This window comes from Carettochelys insculpta, chromosome 2 (assembly GCF_033958435.1).
Source record: "Carettochelys insculpta isolate YL-2023 chromosome 2, ASM3395843v1, whole genome shotgun sequence".
NCBI lineage: Eukaryota > Metazoa > Chordata > Testudines > Carettochelyidae > Carettochelys > Carettochelys insculpta.
In genome coordinates, this window is record NC_134138.1 from 190,556,876 (window position 1) to 190,576,797 (window position 19,922).

Below are 19,922 nucleotides of genomic sequence, written 5' to 3' on the forward strand. Positions count from 1 at the left end.
ACAAAAAGAACAAAGCCCTGCCACTCACCGGCTCTGGTGGAAAACTGCTGGAGCCCACTGGCAGGTGGCGCCTGGTCACAGGTGGCCAAGGGCACTGTGAGGTGGGTGCCTGCCCATGGGTGCCTGGACCTGCTTGTGGCTCCAGGAGCCTGGTGGCGGAGTGTCTGGCCCCATGGAGCTCAAGCTGCCTGGCCGCAAAGTACCTGGCTCCCCACCACAGGAGTCCAACAGCCTTCTCAGTTTCTCAGCTCCTGCTAGTAGCGGGGAGCTGGGAGTCAGGTGCAGCTCACTTAGCTTTGTGGGCTAGATAGGGTGGAGGCTGTGGAGGCTAATAAATTCGATTTTAGGATGTGTCACTTCCACACTGGCCTTTAACCGAACTTCTGAATTCGAGCTTGACGCTATATCCCGTAACTGCAATTTTGTAATCTTGAGATTAGTGCTCCCTATATTGAGCTAATGGTATTTTCAGTGAAGACAGTGACCTGTTAATATCGAGCTAACTGCCTTAAATTCAAATTTATCTCGTAGTGTAGATGCAGCCTGAGTCTCTAATCTTCTTCTAGCAGATTTACAGCATATTAGCCCTTTTATTTTAATGAACACAGAATAGAATTGTTCCATTGTGCCTCTGTAACCACCCATAGGCTGACTTGAACCTGATTCCTCTGGAGCTTAGTGCAGGAGCCACTATAGTTCGAGCTAAACCCCAGCTGCCTTGCAGCTAAGGTGCTAGAAGAGGCTCATTCTTTCTCTCTGTAATTGGTCTAGGTGCCACTGCATGTACAGTGAATCACACCCAGTAGGTGTGTGGGATACACGTGGGCTATGTCTGTACTAGACATAGCAGTTGACTGCTGATGTGCAATTTTAGCTATGCCTCTTCGTGCCTATTGAATCCTTTGCCTCTGTTGGTTGTGAATTAGTGACAATTGTGGGGATATGTTTTGTGATGTGTACATCCCGGTCCATTAGGAAGTGGGTGGAGATCAACTCACTTTTCACAGGGACCCCAACAGCTCATGGTTGTACGTATTGTTCAGCATAATAGAATTCTTTCTGTAAAGCAGTAATCAGAAGTCTCTTCTGACCTGGAAAAAGTAAGTCTGTCTGTCTTTGGCTTTTTTTGTGTGTGTGTTTGTTTTTCTGGATTTTTATATTGATTGGTATTCTGGTCTACCTCTCTTTGTGATGGGCTATTTAAATCCAATCTAATTTTGTCTGGCTTTTACCTGATATCTGATCTCAACATAAGAAACCTGGTCTATATTTAGTACCAGTGTATTTAGAGCAAATTCAAAGCCTCCAAGAGGGCCGCACAAATGAAAACTGATAACTTTCAGGGCCACCAAAGAAAATGTAATTCTCTTGGAAAGTTGTAATTATTTATTATGATAGATTATGTTTTAGGTATATTTTATACTACTTTTCAAGTCTCGTTTTAATATAATACAATAATTTTAATTGAGAACGTCACTTAATATTATTTTTATTGTTTTATAATTTTATTAATAGTTCATAAAATTTGATGTGTAAAATTGCTAATTTGCTCAGGCCCCAGCTGGGTCCCAGGGCTGGAGCTGCAGGCTGCAAAAACATTCGATGGGGCTGCATGTCACCCATGGGCAGCATGTTTGACATGCTTGATTTAGAGGGAGACGGCTTTTTAGCAAAGGTTCTTTACTCTTTTAAAATCAAGAGTCTGTAGTTGCATGTTTGGTGCTTTCCTGACACAATGAGTTGTTTGGAAACTGAAGGGATTTGTTCTTCATATATCAGGAACTTGGACTGTTGTGGCAATTAGGTGCAGTCAATGTCTGATTTTGCGTTCTCTCTCTGTATGACATCTAGTCAGTCCTCCTGTTCTTTATGAGAGGGCTTTGAGGTAGCTGGAATGTCACTGTGGTTTAAAACTCACCTCCCATTCAAGAATGTGAGTTAGTGCTTTGCCTTTTCCTCAGAATGGGGGTTGTCTGACTGGTAGTTTTGAGTTATCCAATGATTTTTCTTGTTTCCTTGAAGTGCTCAAGTAGCAACTCATTTATCATTAGTTTGTGAAGTCCTTTATGGAATCCTGTATCTTCTGTCTTGAAAACATATGGTCAAACTGCAGCCTTATCATGTCGTTGATGGCCTTCGTCATCAGGACCGTAGACCAGATGTTCATATTACTCCCTTCTGACCTTACGCTTCTAATGTGCCACATTATTTAAATTGACGTTACTTAGCGTCTTTTATGCCTCTTAAACTGGTCTGGGAACAGAACCTTTCTTCTTGCCTAAGGTCGCGCTGATTTTGTTTTTCTCCCTCTTCCTGCAGTGCTGGATACAGGGTAATAGTGCTAGACTGTCAATAACATTATGTATTTTAATAATGATTAGTATTTTTTTTTCAATCAATGCTTCTGGAATCAGTTTGCATTGGTCATTGTGCTATCTTGCTTCTATTTAATTGCCTTTTACTTTGCTTCCTTGCAGAAATTCCTGAAGAACTGGTTTGTGACATCGACAATACCTGTGCTAGCAGCTTCATAAAGTTTTTGTTGGAGAAGCAAATGTGGCATGAAGTTTTGCTGTTGCTGACGCGTAATGCCAGTGGAGAAATGCCATCATGTGGCGTCATCAGAAACTGTAACCTTTCAGACCTCAACATTGGCAGTGTTATTAAAAAGGTTGACAGATTGGATGATTGTCGGCTGCATCTCATAAGATGCTTGCTAGAAAAAGGAGGTGAAAAACTCAGATATGAAAATGTTTTAGAAGATTTCTGTTTGTTGACTGAAACAGATTACAGGTAGAACCTCTCTAATCCAGAGCTCTCTTGTCTGGCAACATCCATAATCTGGCATGATTTTAGTTAGCTGGATGACCATATATTGTAATTGTGGCCAAGTTTCCTGTGGTCCCATAAAGTTTGTTTAGAGCCCCCAGTTCTGGCTCTCAGAGTTCTATGCGATTATTTAGTTGTAATTTACCCTTAAATGTCTTTTAGGAGCTCAGAAAGCAGTGGAAGTGTTGCTCATTCTGCTAGACAATACTGATCTCCCGTGATTTGGCAAATTCTCTTTTTCAGCACTGGTCAGGTCCCCGGGGTTCTGGATTAGAGAAGTTCAACCTGTATTTTAGAAATACTGGCAACCCGACTCCTCTGGCACAGTGTAAATTCAATCACTGTATTATTAAAAAGTTGATTCTATTGTGTGTATTGATTGTGGAGTAAGTTATTACTCAGCTTTAGTAAGTGTGGCAGAATCTGATCTAATATAGGCATAGGATTGTATTTGAGGGGAAATGGTTAAACAGTATTTCTGCCTTAAGCTTTGCTTGATTTTTGATTAATTACTACGCACTACCTCTACCTGGTTAGGAGAACAGAATTGACATCATTGCCTTTGTTTGTTACAATTGCTTTAGTTATTCGCTTCTTGAGAGGTCCTTAATACAGAGATGCTACCATGCTTACCCATTTTTAAGCTTCTACTTTAAATCTGATCGGGAAATTTTATAGTTTTTCTCATTTTGTGTGAGGAGAACTGTAAAGAACATGTGTTCTTTGTTCTGAATGTAAATAGGCACTGTTAATTTTGCTTAGGATCTCTGTGTTATCTTAAGGTTTTTCATGGCAAAATGTATTTTTATATGTATACACATACCATACAGAATTCTAGGTGCTTTACAGTAAGGATGACAAGCTCCATTCTTTAGCTGCTCACACTGAACACTCACTTTTTAAAAGTTTAAAAAAGAGAGAGTGAGATATGAAGTAGCCACTGTGGGTCACCATATACGAGACCTTTTGGAGAAGAGGAGCATTTACTAGTTGTGACACTCTGAGCTCTGAACTATTTTAGTCCTTTGCTCCTGCTAGGTCTGGAAGTCAAGATTACTTTGTTTTTCCCCTCAACTGATATCGTTGGGAGAAAAATTTAGTATTTTTATAAGGGGAGGAAAATATCTTAGTGCGTACAGGCAGCTGTATGGCTTTGTGTATTTCTGAAGCTAGAAGAATTCACATTCTTTTAAGTATTTGACTTCTTACACTGATTTCTTGAAAAAGGAACGAGGGAAATCCTGGCCATCAGATTTGCAGTGAACTTTTTTTTTTTAACTTGACTTTGATTTGGGAGAGGTCATATGAGGTTTGTTTAATATTTGAATTTCCTTAATATTCTGTTAATGTATAAATATGATCATTTGGTTAATCAGTCCCTATGTTATTTTTAACATCTACTCCCTTCACAGTCACTGATGTCTTACATTTGATGTCCTTTCTGAATGTACAGATCTAATGAATCAAATTTAGTCTTAAATAGTCCAATTTATTTCACTAGCTTCACCTGAGGGGAATGGAGCCAGCCCTGAAAAACCGCTGCAGATATGCTTGAAAAATGATGATTTTGATTTGGCTTATTTGCTGCTGAGCAATGGTGCAGATCCTCGGAGCATTTCTTTTGTTGAAGGCGATACACCTTTGCATGCTGCAGTTTCCATCTGCTTAGATAAAAGAAGTAAGTCTTTGTTTTGGTGCACGGGGTCTAAATGTTAATTTATTCAGATTATTTTAGGAAGGAGGATTGTCTTTATAGATAGTCCTTCCTCAAGCTAAGTACTCACTGGCTTTAACATGGGCTTTGTTGAGTAGGGACAGAATAACCATGGGATAAAACACTTTGGAGCTTGATCTAAAGGGCTTAGTGTAAATGAAATAATATGGATTATTTTTATGTTCTATATTAATTTTCAGAAAGCCTTTGACAAGGTCCCTCACCAAAGACTTTTAAGCAGAGTAAACCGTCAATGAATAAGAGGGAAGGTCTTCTCAAGAATCAGTGACTGGTTTAAAGAGAGAAAATGAAGAGTAGGAATAACTTGGCATTTTCAAATGGAGGGACATGCATAATGGTGTGCCCCAAAGAGCTGTATGGGGACGTGCCATTCAACATATTCATAAAAAATCTGAAAAAGAGGGTAAATAGGGTGGCAAAATTGACAACAATGCAAAATTACAGAGGATAGTGAAGTCCAAATTTGGCTGAATTGTTGCAAAGGGATGTTGCAAAATGGAATGACTGGGCAACAGAATGGCAGATGAAAATTTGTGTTGATAAAGGCGAAGAACTGCACATTAGAAAACATCTCCACTGTACATACAAAGTGATGGTGTCTAAATTAGCAGCCACCACTCAAGATTTTTGAGTCATTGCAGATAGTTCTCTGAAAACATCTTCCGACAAAACTTCTGTTGATAGAGTGTGTCCATGCACAAATGCAGATTGAAAAAGTGATCCACACTGTCGACAGAGTGGCCAGCCTACTGGCTGCCCCTGGCCTGTTGACAGAGGGCCTCCTGAAGCGTCCACGTGGGGGAATGGGGCAAATCTTCTGTTGCCTTTGTTAGTGTTAAATCTGTTTTTTTTTCCTGAAAAAATAGAAAACTTCAGTTTTTTTGGTTCTCAAAATGAGAGGTTTCAGAAATATTAAATTCACGTTATTATTTTAGAGGACGTTTATTTTCAGTTAATAGCTGCAAAGATTAGTGATAGTTTTTTCTGGTTCTTAAGAGCAAGTATATTTGTTAAGTGATTTGTTGTTCTGTTTCTTTCAGATTACATTGGTTTACGCTTCTTGAACTATTTACTGGAACTCTATGGTTCGAACCCATCCACTTTCCCACATCTTAATCCAAACAGCCAAGATAAGAATGGGAATACAGTGATGCATATTATATTTCAGAAAACGCAGTCAAAGCAGGTTAAGAAAATAATGGATTTGTTAGCAAAGTTTGACATTAACTTTAACTTGAAAAATAAACTAGGAAAAGATGTGAGGCACAGAATTAAAAAAAATGATCCTCGGCTAGTTGCATGGAATGCAGCTGTGTCAGAGAAGAGGAAGCACCGTCAAGATACATTAGGGCAACTTGTTAAGGTGCCTAAGTCCATTCCAGCCTGTAACACATCACAGCCAAAAAGTGCAGCTCATTCATCATCTGCATCTGTCTGGAGAGCACCATCTGGCCATTCGGCACCTGCAAATGTCCAAAATTCAGATCTGGTTCCTGACACCTGGGAAGAAGCAGAAGATGCTCAGTTGACAAAGCAAGAACCTGGTGAGGTAAATAAGCCCTTAACTCCACGGGAAAGCCTAGTAAAATCAATCACAGATTTAATCCAGCATCTTCAAGTGGGTGACAACCCAACAGAAGTTAATTCTCGAGTACCAAACCCACCTTCAGCACTAACAAGCATTGAAGGTAAAAAGAGTGAGTCCCAGCACACTTGTGAGTATGAGAGTTTGATTCACAGTAAAGCAGATGTTGCTGGCTCTGAGAAAGTGGAGAATACTGAGAAGGAGCATGATGAATCCGACATTCCCATGCCTTATGGCATAGGTGAAGAAACAGAGGAAATTAATGGGCAGATTCAGGACATTGAAGCATATATTCAGGACTTTGATAACATGACATGGGAAATTGAGTGCACTTCTGAAATGCTGAAGAAGCTAGGCAGCAAAGCTGTACCTCATTACATGAAAAAGAAAATTATAATGGCAGTTCAGCAGCTTGGAAATGGAGAATGGACCCAGGGTCTACAAAAGCGGCTAAAACACTTGAAAGCTGATATTCAGCTGTATGAAGCTAAGCTGGACAAAGGAGCAAGGATGCTATGGGAGCTTGCAATAGACTTTTCTCCCCGTTGCAGTGAGGCTGCAGAGAAGATTATAGAGACAGAACAGTCTGTACATCCTGTAGAAAAATCTGGGAGGATTTACACTGAAATCATTAGAATATGGGACATTGTTTTTGATCACTGCAAACTCGACCGTGCTATCAACACTATATGTACTGCATACAACCGTGGCTTGACCTGCATCTTGAGGAAAAAACTCAAGGGTATAAGTAAAATCAAGTATTCTTCTAATCTGAAAATGCAAAAGCGCATTCCTCGCTGTTATGTGGAAGATACAGAGGCAGAAAAAACAAAAGAACACATCATACCTGAATACTTCCCACCAGCTAGCGCAGTGGAAACAGAATATAATATTATGAAATTTCACAGCTTCAGTACTAACATGGCACTTAACATCATAAATGATATGAATTCTGCTGTTGAATACCCTTTCAGAGTTGGTGAGTTAGAGTATGCAGTGATTGACCTCAGTCCCAAACCCATGGAGCCAATCATCTTAATTGGACGGAGTGGAACAGGAAAGACTACTTGTTGCTTATATAGACTATGGAAAAAATTTCATTCTTACTGGGAGAAAGCACAGTTGGCAGGAGCCCCTTTACTGGTTAGACAGATGTGGCAGAGGAGAAGATTGGAAATCGAATCTGAAAAAGAAAGCATGGGAGAGGAGGAGGACGAGGAGGAGGATGAAAAGCACAGCAACAATGACTCCGGTGAGTCAGTGGAGTTAGAAAGCGTAGGTGATGAACAAGAACAAGATGATGAAGATGAACAGTATTCAAGTGCAGCTAACATAGAATTGAACTTACTAGATGATAGCAAAGAGGAGGAAGAGCATAGCGCCGAAGAATCAGACAAACTGGAACACTTGCACCAGATTTTTGTTACTAAAAATCATGTTCTGTGCCAAGAAGTCCAGAGGAATTTTATTGAGCTAAGTAAGTCTTCTAAGTCAACAAGTCACTTCCAGCCACTTGAGCCAAATGTTTACAAGCTACAAGATGCTAAAGATGAAAATTTCCCATTGTACGTAACCTCCAAACAGTTGTTACTTTTACTTGATGCATCAATGCCTGATCCATTTTTTCTTAGGAATGAAGATGGAAGTCTTAAAAGAACCATCGTTGGTTGGTCCACTCAGGAAGACTTGGTAATACCAAATTGGCAAGATGAGGATGAAGAAGGTAATGCTGAAGGAGAATTCGGTGAGGATGAAAAGGCTGCAGAAGCTCACTCACGAGAAAGCGACCCTCGAGTTTTTGTGACTTACGATGTGTTTGCTAATGAAATGTGGCCAAAAATGATAAAAGGCAAAACCCCCTATAACCCTGCATTGGTTTGGAAAGAAATAAAATCTTTTTTGAAAGGATCTTTTGAAGCACTAAGTTCTCCCCAGGGTAAACTTACAGAAGAAGAGTACAAAAAACTAGGGCGGAAGAGATCGCCAAACTTCAAGGAAGACCGTAGTGAAATCTATCGTCTCTTTTGCCTTTATCAGCAAATAAGATCACAGAGAGGCTACTTTGATGAAGAAGATGTGCTATACAACTTATCTCAAAGACTCTCTAAGCTTGAGGAGCTACCATGGTCCATCCATGAGCTTTATGGTGATGAGATTCAAGACTTCACTCAAGCTGAGCTTGCGCTGTTAATGAAATGCATCAATGACCCTAATGCAATGTTCCTTACTGGTGACACTGCACAAAGCATAATGAAGGGAGTTGCTTTTCGTTTTAGTGATCTGAGGTCGCTGTTTCACTATGCCAACAAGAACTCAATTGACAAGAAACGATGCATTGTCAGAAAACCTAAAAGGATATACCAGCTTTATCAGAACTACAGATCTCATTCAGGTAGAGAAATTACCATATTCTATTTTGGGGACAAGATCTTCAAAAGGCAAAAGTGATTGATTATAAGTATCTTAATATTTGGGTGCTCATCACGAGATACGTTTACAGGGAAATGATTTTCAGATGGCGAATGCTCAGGGCTTTCTGAAATCAGATTCCTTTAAGGTATCCTGAGTTGGGTATCCAAAAATAAAGCATCCTAAAATCACTAATCATGCTTGAAAATCTTCCTATCAATGTTTTGTTTGTGTTTGACCCAGTTAGAATATTTCTTAAAAGTTTGTCTTAAATTTCTGCTTGATAGTTACAATTTTTAGGACAAGTGGTTTACTTCTGCTGTTTAATGCTTGCCTCTCCCTTTGAGCCTTTGCTTATTACATAGAAGTCTTTGCTTAATTTTGTTGCGTGTGTTCTTTGTGGTGGCCCTGTAAATCAAAGATACTCAAAGAGCATGTTACAGCTGCTGTCTCCTCCTAATCTCAGTCTTATTTCTGTATTCTGTGCAATCTGAGTAATGTTCATATTTATTATAGTTATGTTTGTGTGAGGCCTATATTACATTTGTAATATGTATTTTTGATCATCATAGGAATTCTACATCTCGCTTCTGGTGTTGTTGATTTACTTCAGAACTATTTCCCAGAATCTTTCGATCGTCTTCCTAGGGATTCTGGCCTCTTTGATGGACCTAAACCTACTGTCTTAGAGTCTTGCAGTGTTAGTGACCTAGCAATTTTACTGAGAGGCAACAAAAGAAAAACACAGCCAATTGAATTTGGAGCACATCAGGTTCGTTTTTCTTTTCTAGGGGATATTTTACATAGTGTGTAAGTGGGTTTTTTGTTTTTGTTTTGGTTTGGCTTAAGCTAATGGCAAAATCCACTTTTCTAAAGGACCAACCCCCCAGTGTTCTTTCATAAAGTAAAAATTCAGGATTTACCTTTCTTATTTCAGCCTCAGAACCTATTTCATTTTCTCTCTTTGAAATTTCCACTCAGTCCTGCCCAGGTTTTCATGCTGATTGCTCTCTTCTACCAGTTCTCCAGATGCCTCACAGGTAGCAGCCAGAAAGCAGTTTAGCAACCCTTTTTCTGGAGAGTGCTAAAGTATCTATGGATGTAACATAGGTTTAGTATTACATTGATACCTACGGTAGTGTGCACGATAACTGTGCCTTGCAATAACTAATTGCTCATTCTTCTTTGAGTACTTGCTTATGTCCATTCAACATAGTTGTGTGTGTTCACCACATCTCTGGTGCTGGAAGATTCTCCCTTAGCAGTACCTGTAGGGGAGCCAAGTTGGGTGCCCCCTGGAGTGACGTACATATGCCACGCTATATAGTGCGCAGGATGGATACATTCATCTGATGAAGCAGGTCTTTGCCCATAAAAGCTTATGCTCCAATAAATCTCTTAGTCTACAAGGTGCCACAGGACTTCTCGTTGGGTTTTTTTTTTTCAGTTAATTGACTGTTATCAGTTAGTTACATAATGTAGGTCCCATAGGGACTTAACCTTGAATGCCCCATTCCCCGGGCTTCAAGTTGTGTTGTAGTTGTACTAGGATCATGCCAATGAATGATCCTCACTGCTGCTGTTTTGGAGTGCTTACAAGAGGGGACACATTAGTGACAAGTGCCGCATTTAAGCCTTGTACACAAAAGGAGAGGGGCGATTATTTTAAGGGTCTCCAAATGGAAGCTACCATAGCTCTGGTTCGTGAACACATAGATTTGGTCCTGAGCTCCAGCACATCAGTGTGCACTGCTCCTTCCATTCTGTTGGCTTCCTGGCATCATTGCCCAGCTCTGAATAGGTGCAGGCAAGGCCAGGGAAGATCTCTGAGCCCTAAGGAGGATAAGGTCAGGACACCAGCCACCACTTACCTTTCTGCAGTAGCCCATTACACCTCACAGGCCCTTGTGGAGCACAGCTCTCAGAGCTGTCTCGGACAGCTCCATTGCTGGATACAGAGGAACAGTCATGCTCAGTGGCAGTTCAGCAGTCCCTCTTGGGAAGCTGCAAGCCATCCATACATATGTACATAGCCAAGTGGACTAGGTTTTTGGTGTGGGATGAACAGAGTGGTCTCACCCTAATGGAGGCTCTATTCAGACCACCCTCTACTGACAGGAGGAGGGCCTGGCACTTGCATCCATCAGAGTACATCTGGAAACAGTCTTAACCTTCCACCTGCCAGTACAATACCAGTTTGTGTTTTCACGTGATGTGACAAGCAGATTCCTGAGGGGTCTTGAGTGGCTCTTTCCATGTGCATGGGCTCCTGCTCTCCAGTGAGACCTTAATTTGGTTCTTAATCTGGTTTACTGGACCACGCTTCAAGCCGATGACCATGTGCTTTCTTCTGCACCTGTCCTGGAAGGTGGCCTTCTTGGTGATATATACATTGGCTAGGACTGTCTCCTTCAGAGCCCCTTTAACTTTCTTGTTTTAAAGATAAAGTGCAGCAGTGACCAGCAGTGACCAGATACCCTGCCTTCCTACCTAAGGCAGACTTGACCTTCCACACAGGTCAGAGCATCTTCCTCCAGGTCTTCTCCCCAGAATCTCACATGACTAAAGAGGAGAGATGGCTGTGAGCCCTGGAAGTCTGCAGGGCCCTCACTTTCTACACTGACAGAACAAAGCTGTTCCATGAGTCATCTCCTTGTCGCTTATGCAGGAGGTTGCAGGGGCTAGCATCTCCAGTTGGATAAACTCATGTATTTGGAGATGCTTTCAGTTGGCAGACGCTCAGCCACAACTGCACATCAGAGCCCACTCAACCAGTACACAAGCCTCCTCTGCAGCCTTTCTTGCCTGCTTGCCTATCCAGGAAATTTGCAAGGATGCAACATGGTTCTCACTACATACCACATCGTGAGGCAGCCTTTGGAAGAGTTGCATGGCAGATGGCATGTCAGTGAACTCCCACCTCCAGTCATCATCCCACTCTTCTCCACTGTCAGAGTTTCTCCAGCAAGAAGAAATTGGGGGTGAAATGGAATGGAGTGGAGGCACCCTATATAGTGTGGCAGGTGCTTGCCATTCCAGAAGGGACCTGAGCCACCCACCGCCCCATGGGTCCTGCTAAGGGAAGATGGTCTGGCACCAGTGCATGTGGTAAGAACACACACCCACACTGAGTGGACATGAGCAACACATCTCGAAGAACATCAGTGAGGAATACAGATAGCTGTCTTTTTTCCACGCTTTAAATGAATTACTTTTTGTCTTTTTGATTCATAAGTCACTAATTTTGTTCTGGCAGGTAATATTAGTAGCAAATGAAACGGTGAAGGATAAGATTCCAGAGGAGCTTAGTTTAGCACTTGTGCTAACAATTTATGAAGCAAAGGGTTTGGAATTTGATGATGTCCTCCTTTACAACTTTTTCACAGATTCTGAGGTATTTATTTGCATTTTATTTTCTCCTTTTGCCTCTTTCCTGTAGGTCTAATTGTTCTAGCTGAGGAAATATACACAGTTCTCTCTAGAGACAGTCAGTTCCAATGCAGAGTAGGACTCTGGGTCACAGGTAAGCCAGTGGAGCTGCTGCTCGGTCACCCCTACATGGGTTGCTGCATCATCTTATACTGGCTTATTTCTGGTATTTATTTTTTTCATTTTAAAAGTTTTCTATGATATCAGCTGGGTTCAGGAAAGTGATGGACTAATAGTATAGGTTGAGCAGTGGTTCTAAACCAGGGTACATTTACCTCTGGGGTTATGCACACAACTTCCATCAACTCTTCTAGAGATTAGCATAGTTTTACACCAGGGTACATAAAAAGCATACAGCTAGTGGGATAGGGAGATATAGGGGGGAGGGGCAGCTCCTCCTGGATCCGTCAACCCCTGGGGAGCCACGAAGGAGGCGTCAGCCGCCAGCACTCACTGGGAGCCCCAGGAAAACGGCAGCCACTGGCCCTCCCCAGGAGCCCTGGGGAAGCCACAGCTGCCGGCCCTCCCCCGGAGCTGTGGGGAAGTGACAGCCGACAGTGCTCCTTGCTCAGGGGAGGTGGCAGCCACCCAAGCTCTGCCCCCTTCCCTGAGGCTTGGGGAAGTGACTTCTGCCAGCAGCTGTGCAGGTGCTGCTGCTGGCGGAAAAGGTGTGTGTGGCGGGGGGGACCCAAATACGGGGCAATGAGTCCCTTTTAAAAAATAAGTCAGAACACCTTTTTGGCCTCCCAATTATGGGACCCTCCTGCCCAGTACAGGACGGATGGTCACCCTAGGTTTGCTTGACTTTTTCAATTTGTGCCACAATTTTTGACATGACTGAAACAAATTTTAATTCACTAAAGGATGCAATAATTTTAAAACTGCAGGAATGATGGGATTTACTAAACATTTTAGTTGTATGGTATTTGTACAAATAAAGTCACCAACCCACAACTTTAAGGATGTAGATTGCTGTATTCAAATTCCTGTGTGTTTGTGTTTGTAAACTCTATGCGTATGTGTATGTATGTGTAGGCACTGGTATGCACTAGATTTGGCTAACCTAAAATCTTTGTATGTTTCTTAAATTTTAGGCTTACAAAGAGTGGAAGATAATTTCTTCTTTTACCCCATCCTCTGAATCAGGAGGAGAGAGCAAGATAGTGATTGAAGCACCTTTAGAAAAAAATATTGCTACCGAAAGCAGATCTCCTGTCCTTAACCCAGAAATGTACAAGGTGATACATTCTGTTTTTGTTTTATAAAACACATTGCTTGGAGATAGCAAACACACATGAAACTGTAGAAGAAAAATCTCCAAGTTCAAGAAAGACTTCTAATAAACTGTTATTTAGCATTATTGTATATAACTGTTCTTCCAGTCAGTGTATGAATATTATGTATTGTAATTAATTAATCCTGGATCCATCAACATTTTTTTCTTTTTTCTAGCTCTTACTAAACATATGATTTTGATGTACTTTGTTCTTGGGAAGATTTAGAAGTTAGTATGTTTCTGAACACATCTCAGGTGGCAGGGCAAATATCTTGCATAGTGAATGGATAGTTGTAGAAGTTACAGTTTAAAAATTAATTAAAAGTTAGGAACTAATTAACTTCAATGCTGTTCCAGTCTGATATTGGTGTAACTATTAAAAGCAGGGAAGGACATGAGGGATGCAGTCATGAATCAGACCCTTAATACCTGATTTTTCAAAATTGTGAGAGAAATTGCATGCTTAATTTTACTTGAAATATCCATAATTGTGTGCAAAAAATAAGTGGCTTCATTTGTTAATGTTTTCAGATGTGAAACTTACTGTGTGTACATGGAACTTGCAATAGAAGTAATTGCACACAAATTAGGTGCAAAATTGCACATGCATTTTTGCAGGCATATTAAAAATTGGACCCTTAATGTTTAAAGTGGCTTACTTTAAAATAGTTAGTTTTGTATGTAATCATATCATTCTTTTTACTTTGCACTCAAATGATTTCCTGCACATATCACGTCATATGTCTTTTTAATCACTCAATCTAGATGCTCAATGGAGAGTTAAAGCAACTGTATACTGCCATTACAAGAGCCAGAGTCAATCTTTGGATCTTTGATGAAAATAGCGACAAGCGTGCTCCAGCTTTTAAATATTTCATCAAAAGGGAATTTGTTCAGGTTGTCAAAATAGATGAAAACAAAGGTAAAAGCCACATCAAAACTTTCTGTTAAAACTCTGAAAACGAGACAATCCACTAAGTGTTTGTTTTTTAAAATGTGTTAATATTCCCATGTTCTTAGCAAATATTTGTAGGGCTTTATTTATAATAATCAAATAATATGAAGAATGGTGCACATGTGTGTTGCTTGCCTTTAACGTTATGCTTCCAAGAGTAAAATACTTGGTCCTTGGAAATTCCATTTGACTTTAGGAAGATATTTTTCTTGCTTCAGTTTAACAGTTTTAGCTCTAAAAAGTCAGCAATACTTGTCAGACATCTTACTGTTATCTTCCTTTTACAAGTGAGGAAGATGTGCAACTAATCCATAAACACTGTGAAATCAAACTTGTTGGCAAATGAAAGAACCTGTTTATTAAAGGACCATAAAGTGACTCCAATCTTTGTTGTCTGTACAGTAATTAAAACATTTAGAGGCCATTTAAAATAAAAATTGAATTGTCAATTTTAGGACAAATAAAAATAGAAAAAAATCTAATGTACCCCTTTTTGTCAGTTGATTTGAACATAAGTTATCAGGGAGGTGAGGGTTGAATTACTGAAGTGTTATAATTCTTAGTTTTGAGATAGATGGACTAGGTGTCATCTCTTATATCAGACTACCAACATAAAATAACTCTTTTCCCTCTTCACCATCATCCAGATCTTGATGATAGCATGTTTGTTAAAACTTCAACCCCAGAAGAATGGATTGCACAAGGAGAATACTATGCTAAGCATCAGTGTTGGAAGGTAATGTCATATATTGATCTGAGTTATATTCTTTTAGTTCTGAGACCCTGTTCCCTTTGTACCAATATAAGTCACTTTAGAATAGTTTAGCTGTTTTACTGTAGCAAAAGTATGAGTCAGCTGGAAGTTGTGATTTTGAACGATTTAAATTCTATTTTATTTAACATTCCTATAGCGAAGAGACTCCGTTTCTTAGGAGCACAATGGTCTAGGTGATGAGCTAAGTTCCATGTAACCTGTGCAGCTGCACAGCTGCTTGTTCACCCAGGGACTTGCTGTCGCTGGGGGAGGGCTGCCTCATCCCTGACCCAAAGTAGCCACACATCTAACCTGCTGCATCCAGAGGAGGGCAACTTGCAGCCAGTCACATATCACCTCCATACTGGTGAACATAACAAAATACATTCTGCTCAGGGAAAAGGTAGAGGGAAATCTAATGATTAGCTCATGGCCTTTTAAGGTCAAAATGTGGTTTATGTCTATATCTAATTTTTCTCGTTCTAGCAGTAATATCTGAGAACCAAAGAATTTTGCTGTGATGCACAAGTTCATATGAAATATTAAGTATCAGAGAGGTAGCCGTGTTAGTCTGTAGCTTCGAGAACAACAAAAAGTCTTGTGGTACCTTATAGACGAACAGATATTTTGGAGCATAAGCATTCGTGGGCACAGACCCGCTTCATCAGATGCATGAGTGGGGGTGGTGGTTCCAGAGGGGTATTTAAAGAGTGGGGTCCCAGTAAGTGGGAGGGCCAGAGCTGACGAAGTTTATTCAGCAAGGTGGAAATGGCCCAGTATCAACAGTACTGATCAAAAGAGGAAGAAACAAGTCAGATCAGAGTCTGCTCTGACTTGTTTTTAACTCTTTTGATAAGTACTGTTGATACTGGGCCATTTCCACCTTGCTGAATAGACCTTGTCAGCTCTGGCCCTCCCTTTTACTGGGACCCCACTTTTTAAATACCCCTCTGAAACCACCCCCCCAACTCATGCATCTGATGAAGCAGGTCTTTGCCCACGAAAGCTTATGCTCCAAAATATCTGTAGGTCTTTAAGGTGCCACAGACTTCTTCTTGTTCTGTGAAATATTAAATTATTTAAAAAACAAAACCATCATTTTAATATGTGCACATTTATATTAAAATGGCTTCTTAGAATTCTTGACTTTTGAAGTCTATTATTTGCTAGTTTCTTAGCTAATATCCAAATTGGGTCTATCTAGGCAGTTGATAGTGTGAAAATGTTTTGATTATTCCTTAGGTAAACTATAAGACTTAAGTTTCAGTGGTGGGCATCAGAATGGTGCATTACAATGCCTGAAGACAGCAGCAGATGGAGTTTTTGATTTAAAAAAGTTATGGAAGAATTAAGTGCATGTTCAGTACTCCTGCTATACAGGCCAAAAAAGAAAAAGCTTCCAGATCTGATAGACTGAGTATTTTGGAAGGAATAGGATTACCTATATCCAATAGGGATTCCATCAACCAGTGAGGAAGTTGGTGTGAACATGCTTAAATTTCTCGGCTACAGTGGTGGACCTCAATAAAAGGGATTGAGTTAAAGCAAAGAAAAATATGGGAGTTTGTTAAAGGGTGGACTAGATCCAGAATCCCCACCTCTCCCCGTTTGCTCACACCCTCTCTCGCAACCCTGGGGTGTGTGTGTGTGTGTGTGTGTGTGTGTGTGTGTGTGTGTGTGGAGGCAGGGACTCAAATAAACCAGAGAAGTGCTCCAGGTATCCTAGAGTGGCTGCTGGGCAGCAGCCAATGAGAGGGGTTGCTGGAACAACCAGTCATGGGCCAGAAGGACTGTCTAAGAGGGCACATCAGAGTCAGAGCAGTTGAGGTTCTGATATTATTCCTCTGGAATGTACTTTCCAGCCCATGTCTTGTATCAGTTAGGTATGAGAGTTTCTTCAATATCTGCCCTGTTTTTGCCAACTTCTGTGAACAGGGGCCTGCCTCTTGCTCACAACTTCAGCTTTATATTAGCAAAGTCTTGACTGTTGTGGCCTAGGCCCGTGATACATGGGCTTAAGTTTCAGGCCCTCCTCTTCTTACTACAAACACAAGTAATGAGACGTGAATGTCAGAAATGGTTACAAGGAAAATGAAGATGAAATGCAACTAATGCCTAACATGAACTATGTTAAGTTCATTGCAAAGTTTTTCTCATCCCACTCTCTGAACAGCCTTACTAGCCAAACTTCTTAAGTCAGGAACCCTTCTTCTCTGGGATGACTGCCTTCTTCTTCCTTTTGGTGCCATGAATTGATGGACAGAGACCAGGAGGAGGGGTGTGACTCAGCTTGTTTCCTCATTTTATAATCCTCCTCCTTTTTTGAGAAAGCTTCTTCTGCTGAGGTACACTCTGTGGATAGCACACCTCTCTGTAAACCAGGTTGGATGAACAGATGGATGCCTCCCAGAATCTGTAAGCCTGGTGCCCACAGGACAATGTGCCTTTCCTCATCCTAAGCTGCTGCATAGCTTGTATTGTTCATGCTCAGTAATACCTGCTGAAGTTGCTACTGTCACTCTGCCTCCTTCCACCCATTATTGGCTGGTACAGGTATTCTCTGATGCCATCATCCTCTTTAGAAGGGAACCTCCCACCGCCCCCCTCGTTTCCTCTTGGGAGTGGCTGTCGCAATCCTCCCAGTCTTGAAAACACATGGCTTCACCACCACCACCTTTGGGGGAGATTCTTTGTCCTTTGTTGCCAGGGCAGTATACCGTTTTTTTAAATCTCTGTGGACAGCAAGTTGGGAATAAGAGTGGAGGCACTGCCTGCTGCCAGAAGTAACCAGCAGATTTCCTTCTTTACAGATGATGCTACTGCAGTCCTATCTAGCCAGTTGCTTCTTCCACCTTGGAGATTTTCCTCCTATGCACACGCATTCCTCAGCGCAGCTGCTGCATCCTCCTATAGGTTGTCCATATGGTTCCTGGGAGATTCTACCCGTGGACAGCTTTTAAACTAGATGGTCTTCCCAATCTGTGTTTTTGTGAGGGGAAATCAGGAAAGTCACTTCAAATCAGTGGCAAGACTGAGGTAGAGACACCATTACTGGGTTCTCTGTCTGAATGCAGGTGGAGGAGCCAGATGCATTGGAACGATGCAGCCTTTCTGAGCCATGCTGATTTGATTATTTCTCCTTTCTACAAACCGTTTCTCCTGTCTGTTGTTGCCTATTAGGCAGCTCCTCTGGGTCACTTAGCATCTGGCTTTTAAGCCCTTCTCTCATAGGGATTTCTTCCCCCTCTCAGTAATAAACAGGGAAATGGTGATCACAAGGATGGCCACTCAGCTAGCAGTCCTCATGCCCGCTCCTCCAGCTCCTCATCACTGGCCGAGCACACTGTAAACTTTAAGCAAACAAAGTAAAACCAGACAAACTTGCCTCACACACTAAGAATTAGTGCTTCAGCAGAGATCTTCTCAAACTTTCCCGTTGTTGTCATAGGACAGGAGCAGTATATGAACCATGCGTGTAGACAAATAATCCACATTCTGTAATTTTTTTACTGTATCAGTTTTTTTCATCCTACAGTGATCTAACTGAATAAGTGCTTTTCATCAGGCAGTCACTCCTTAACTTTGTTTAATTTGCTTTGTGCATAGTTTAAAGGTTAGAGAACCAACTTCTAGTCTCTGGCAGTGCATATTGCCCACATAGGTTACTTCACATGTTGAATATTTTTCACTATAAGATTGTGAATATTGAACATCTGAGTTTGGTCCATGATAGTTCAGAGAAATATGCCAGGAAAGATTTATTGACTTTGCTAATGGAGAAGATTCCTCTCTGTGACATACCAGATAACACTGTTGCATGTGAAGCAAGAGGAATGTATTGTTCGTGTTGCTAGTCAAACATTCTCAGTTAAAATTATGCATGAACTTATTTTTGATGTTTGCCTTTATATTAAATGCATTTATATTTAAATTATTATACTCTTCATCTTCCACGTGCTTTGGTGATCTTAATGTTTCCTTTGTCACTGGAAAATGAAATGTAACATTTTTTAGTTAAGCATGATGGTTTTGCTGAGCAAATTGTATAAATTGTTTACACACTGATGAAATACTAATCATGATTATTATTCATAATAACCGATGAAAGCTTTGCACACTGATATCCAAATATAGGCATGCATTTTTGTTATCTAATTTCAGGTGGCAGCCAAATGTTACCAAAAAGGGGGAGCAATTGAGAAGGAAAAACTGGCCTTAGCGCATGATGCTGTACTTAATGTGCAATCAAAGAAAAGCAGCCCCAAGTAAGTGCTGAAATGTAGCTGCATTTATTAGTAGTATGTCTTGGAAAATGTAAGGAACAAACTATTCTTGTTGCTAGAACTTCTGGTATACCAGACTTGTGAAAAATATTGTAAAACTGGATTTATTGTGAATGTATGGTCTTTGTTTTTTGTTTACATAGGGAAAAACAGATGGAATATATGTACCTGGCTAAGACCTATTTGGAATGTGGAGAGCCAAAACTGTCCCTGAAATGTCTAATTTACACGAAAGAATTTCAGCTTTGTGCAGAACTATGTGAAAAATTGGGAAAGGTACTATAATCTTCTTCCCTCTCCCTGACCCAGTATTTTATGGAGTTTGTCTTGTTATGGGATTTTAGATCTATTTTAAAGATTTTAAACCTCATGGTCCCATACAGGATACTTTAAAACTTATATTCATTACATCATTTTAATATTGGTGAGATTAGATAAATGTTCTTCTATGGCATAAGAATAATAAGTAATATGAAGTTCTTTCAGGTAGATCATATATGCAAGGACAACACATATCATAGAACAGAAACAAAAGGAGGGAACAGGCGTTAGGGATTCTGCGTTAGTAGATTAGGTTTCTTTACCATTCTCCCTAACCCCAGTTAGTCATTCTTGCTTTGCATTTGTTGGTGTTTCTAATTTGGAACTTTTATGCAGACTTTATACA

The 19,922-nt window shown here is 40.6% G+C and overlaps 1 protein-coding gene across 2 annotated transcripts in view; it reads left to right on the forward strand.

The window, feature by feature from the left end:
- The window catches only part of TRANK1 (tetratricopeptide repeat and ankyrin repeat containing 1), an 81,064-nt gene that overhangs the window by 46,674 nt on the left and 14,468 nt on the right, over positions 1-19,922 (forward strand). For both annotated transcript variants that reach the window (XM_074988184.1, XM_074988185.1), the window contains exons 12-21: positions 2,478-2,729; positions 4,331-4,507; positions 5,605-8,541; positions 9,131-9,330; positions 11,815-11,952; positions 13,082-13,225; positions 14,029-14,185; positions 14,866-14,954; positions 19,134-19,237; positions 19,399-19,531. In XM_074988184.1, coding sequence (XP_074844285.1) covers positions 2,478-2,729; positions 4,331-4,507; positions 5,605-8,541; positions 9,131-9,330; positions 11,815-11,952; positions 13,082-13,225; positions 14,029-14,185; positions 14,866-14,954; positions 19,134-19,237; positions 19,399-19,531 — 4,331 coding nt within the window. The remainder of the gene's footprint in view (positions 1-2,477; positions 2,730-4,330; positions 4,508-5,604; positions 8,542-9,130; positions 9,331-11,814; positions 11,953-13,081; positions 13,226-14,028; positions 14,186-14,865; positions 14,955-19,133; positions 19,238-19,398; positions 19,532-19,922) is intronic.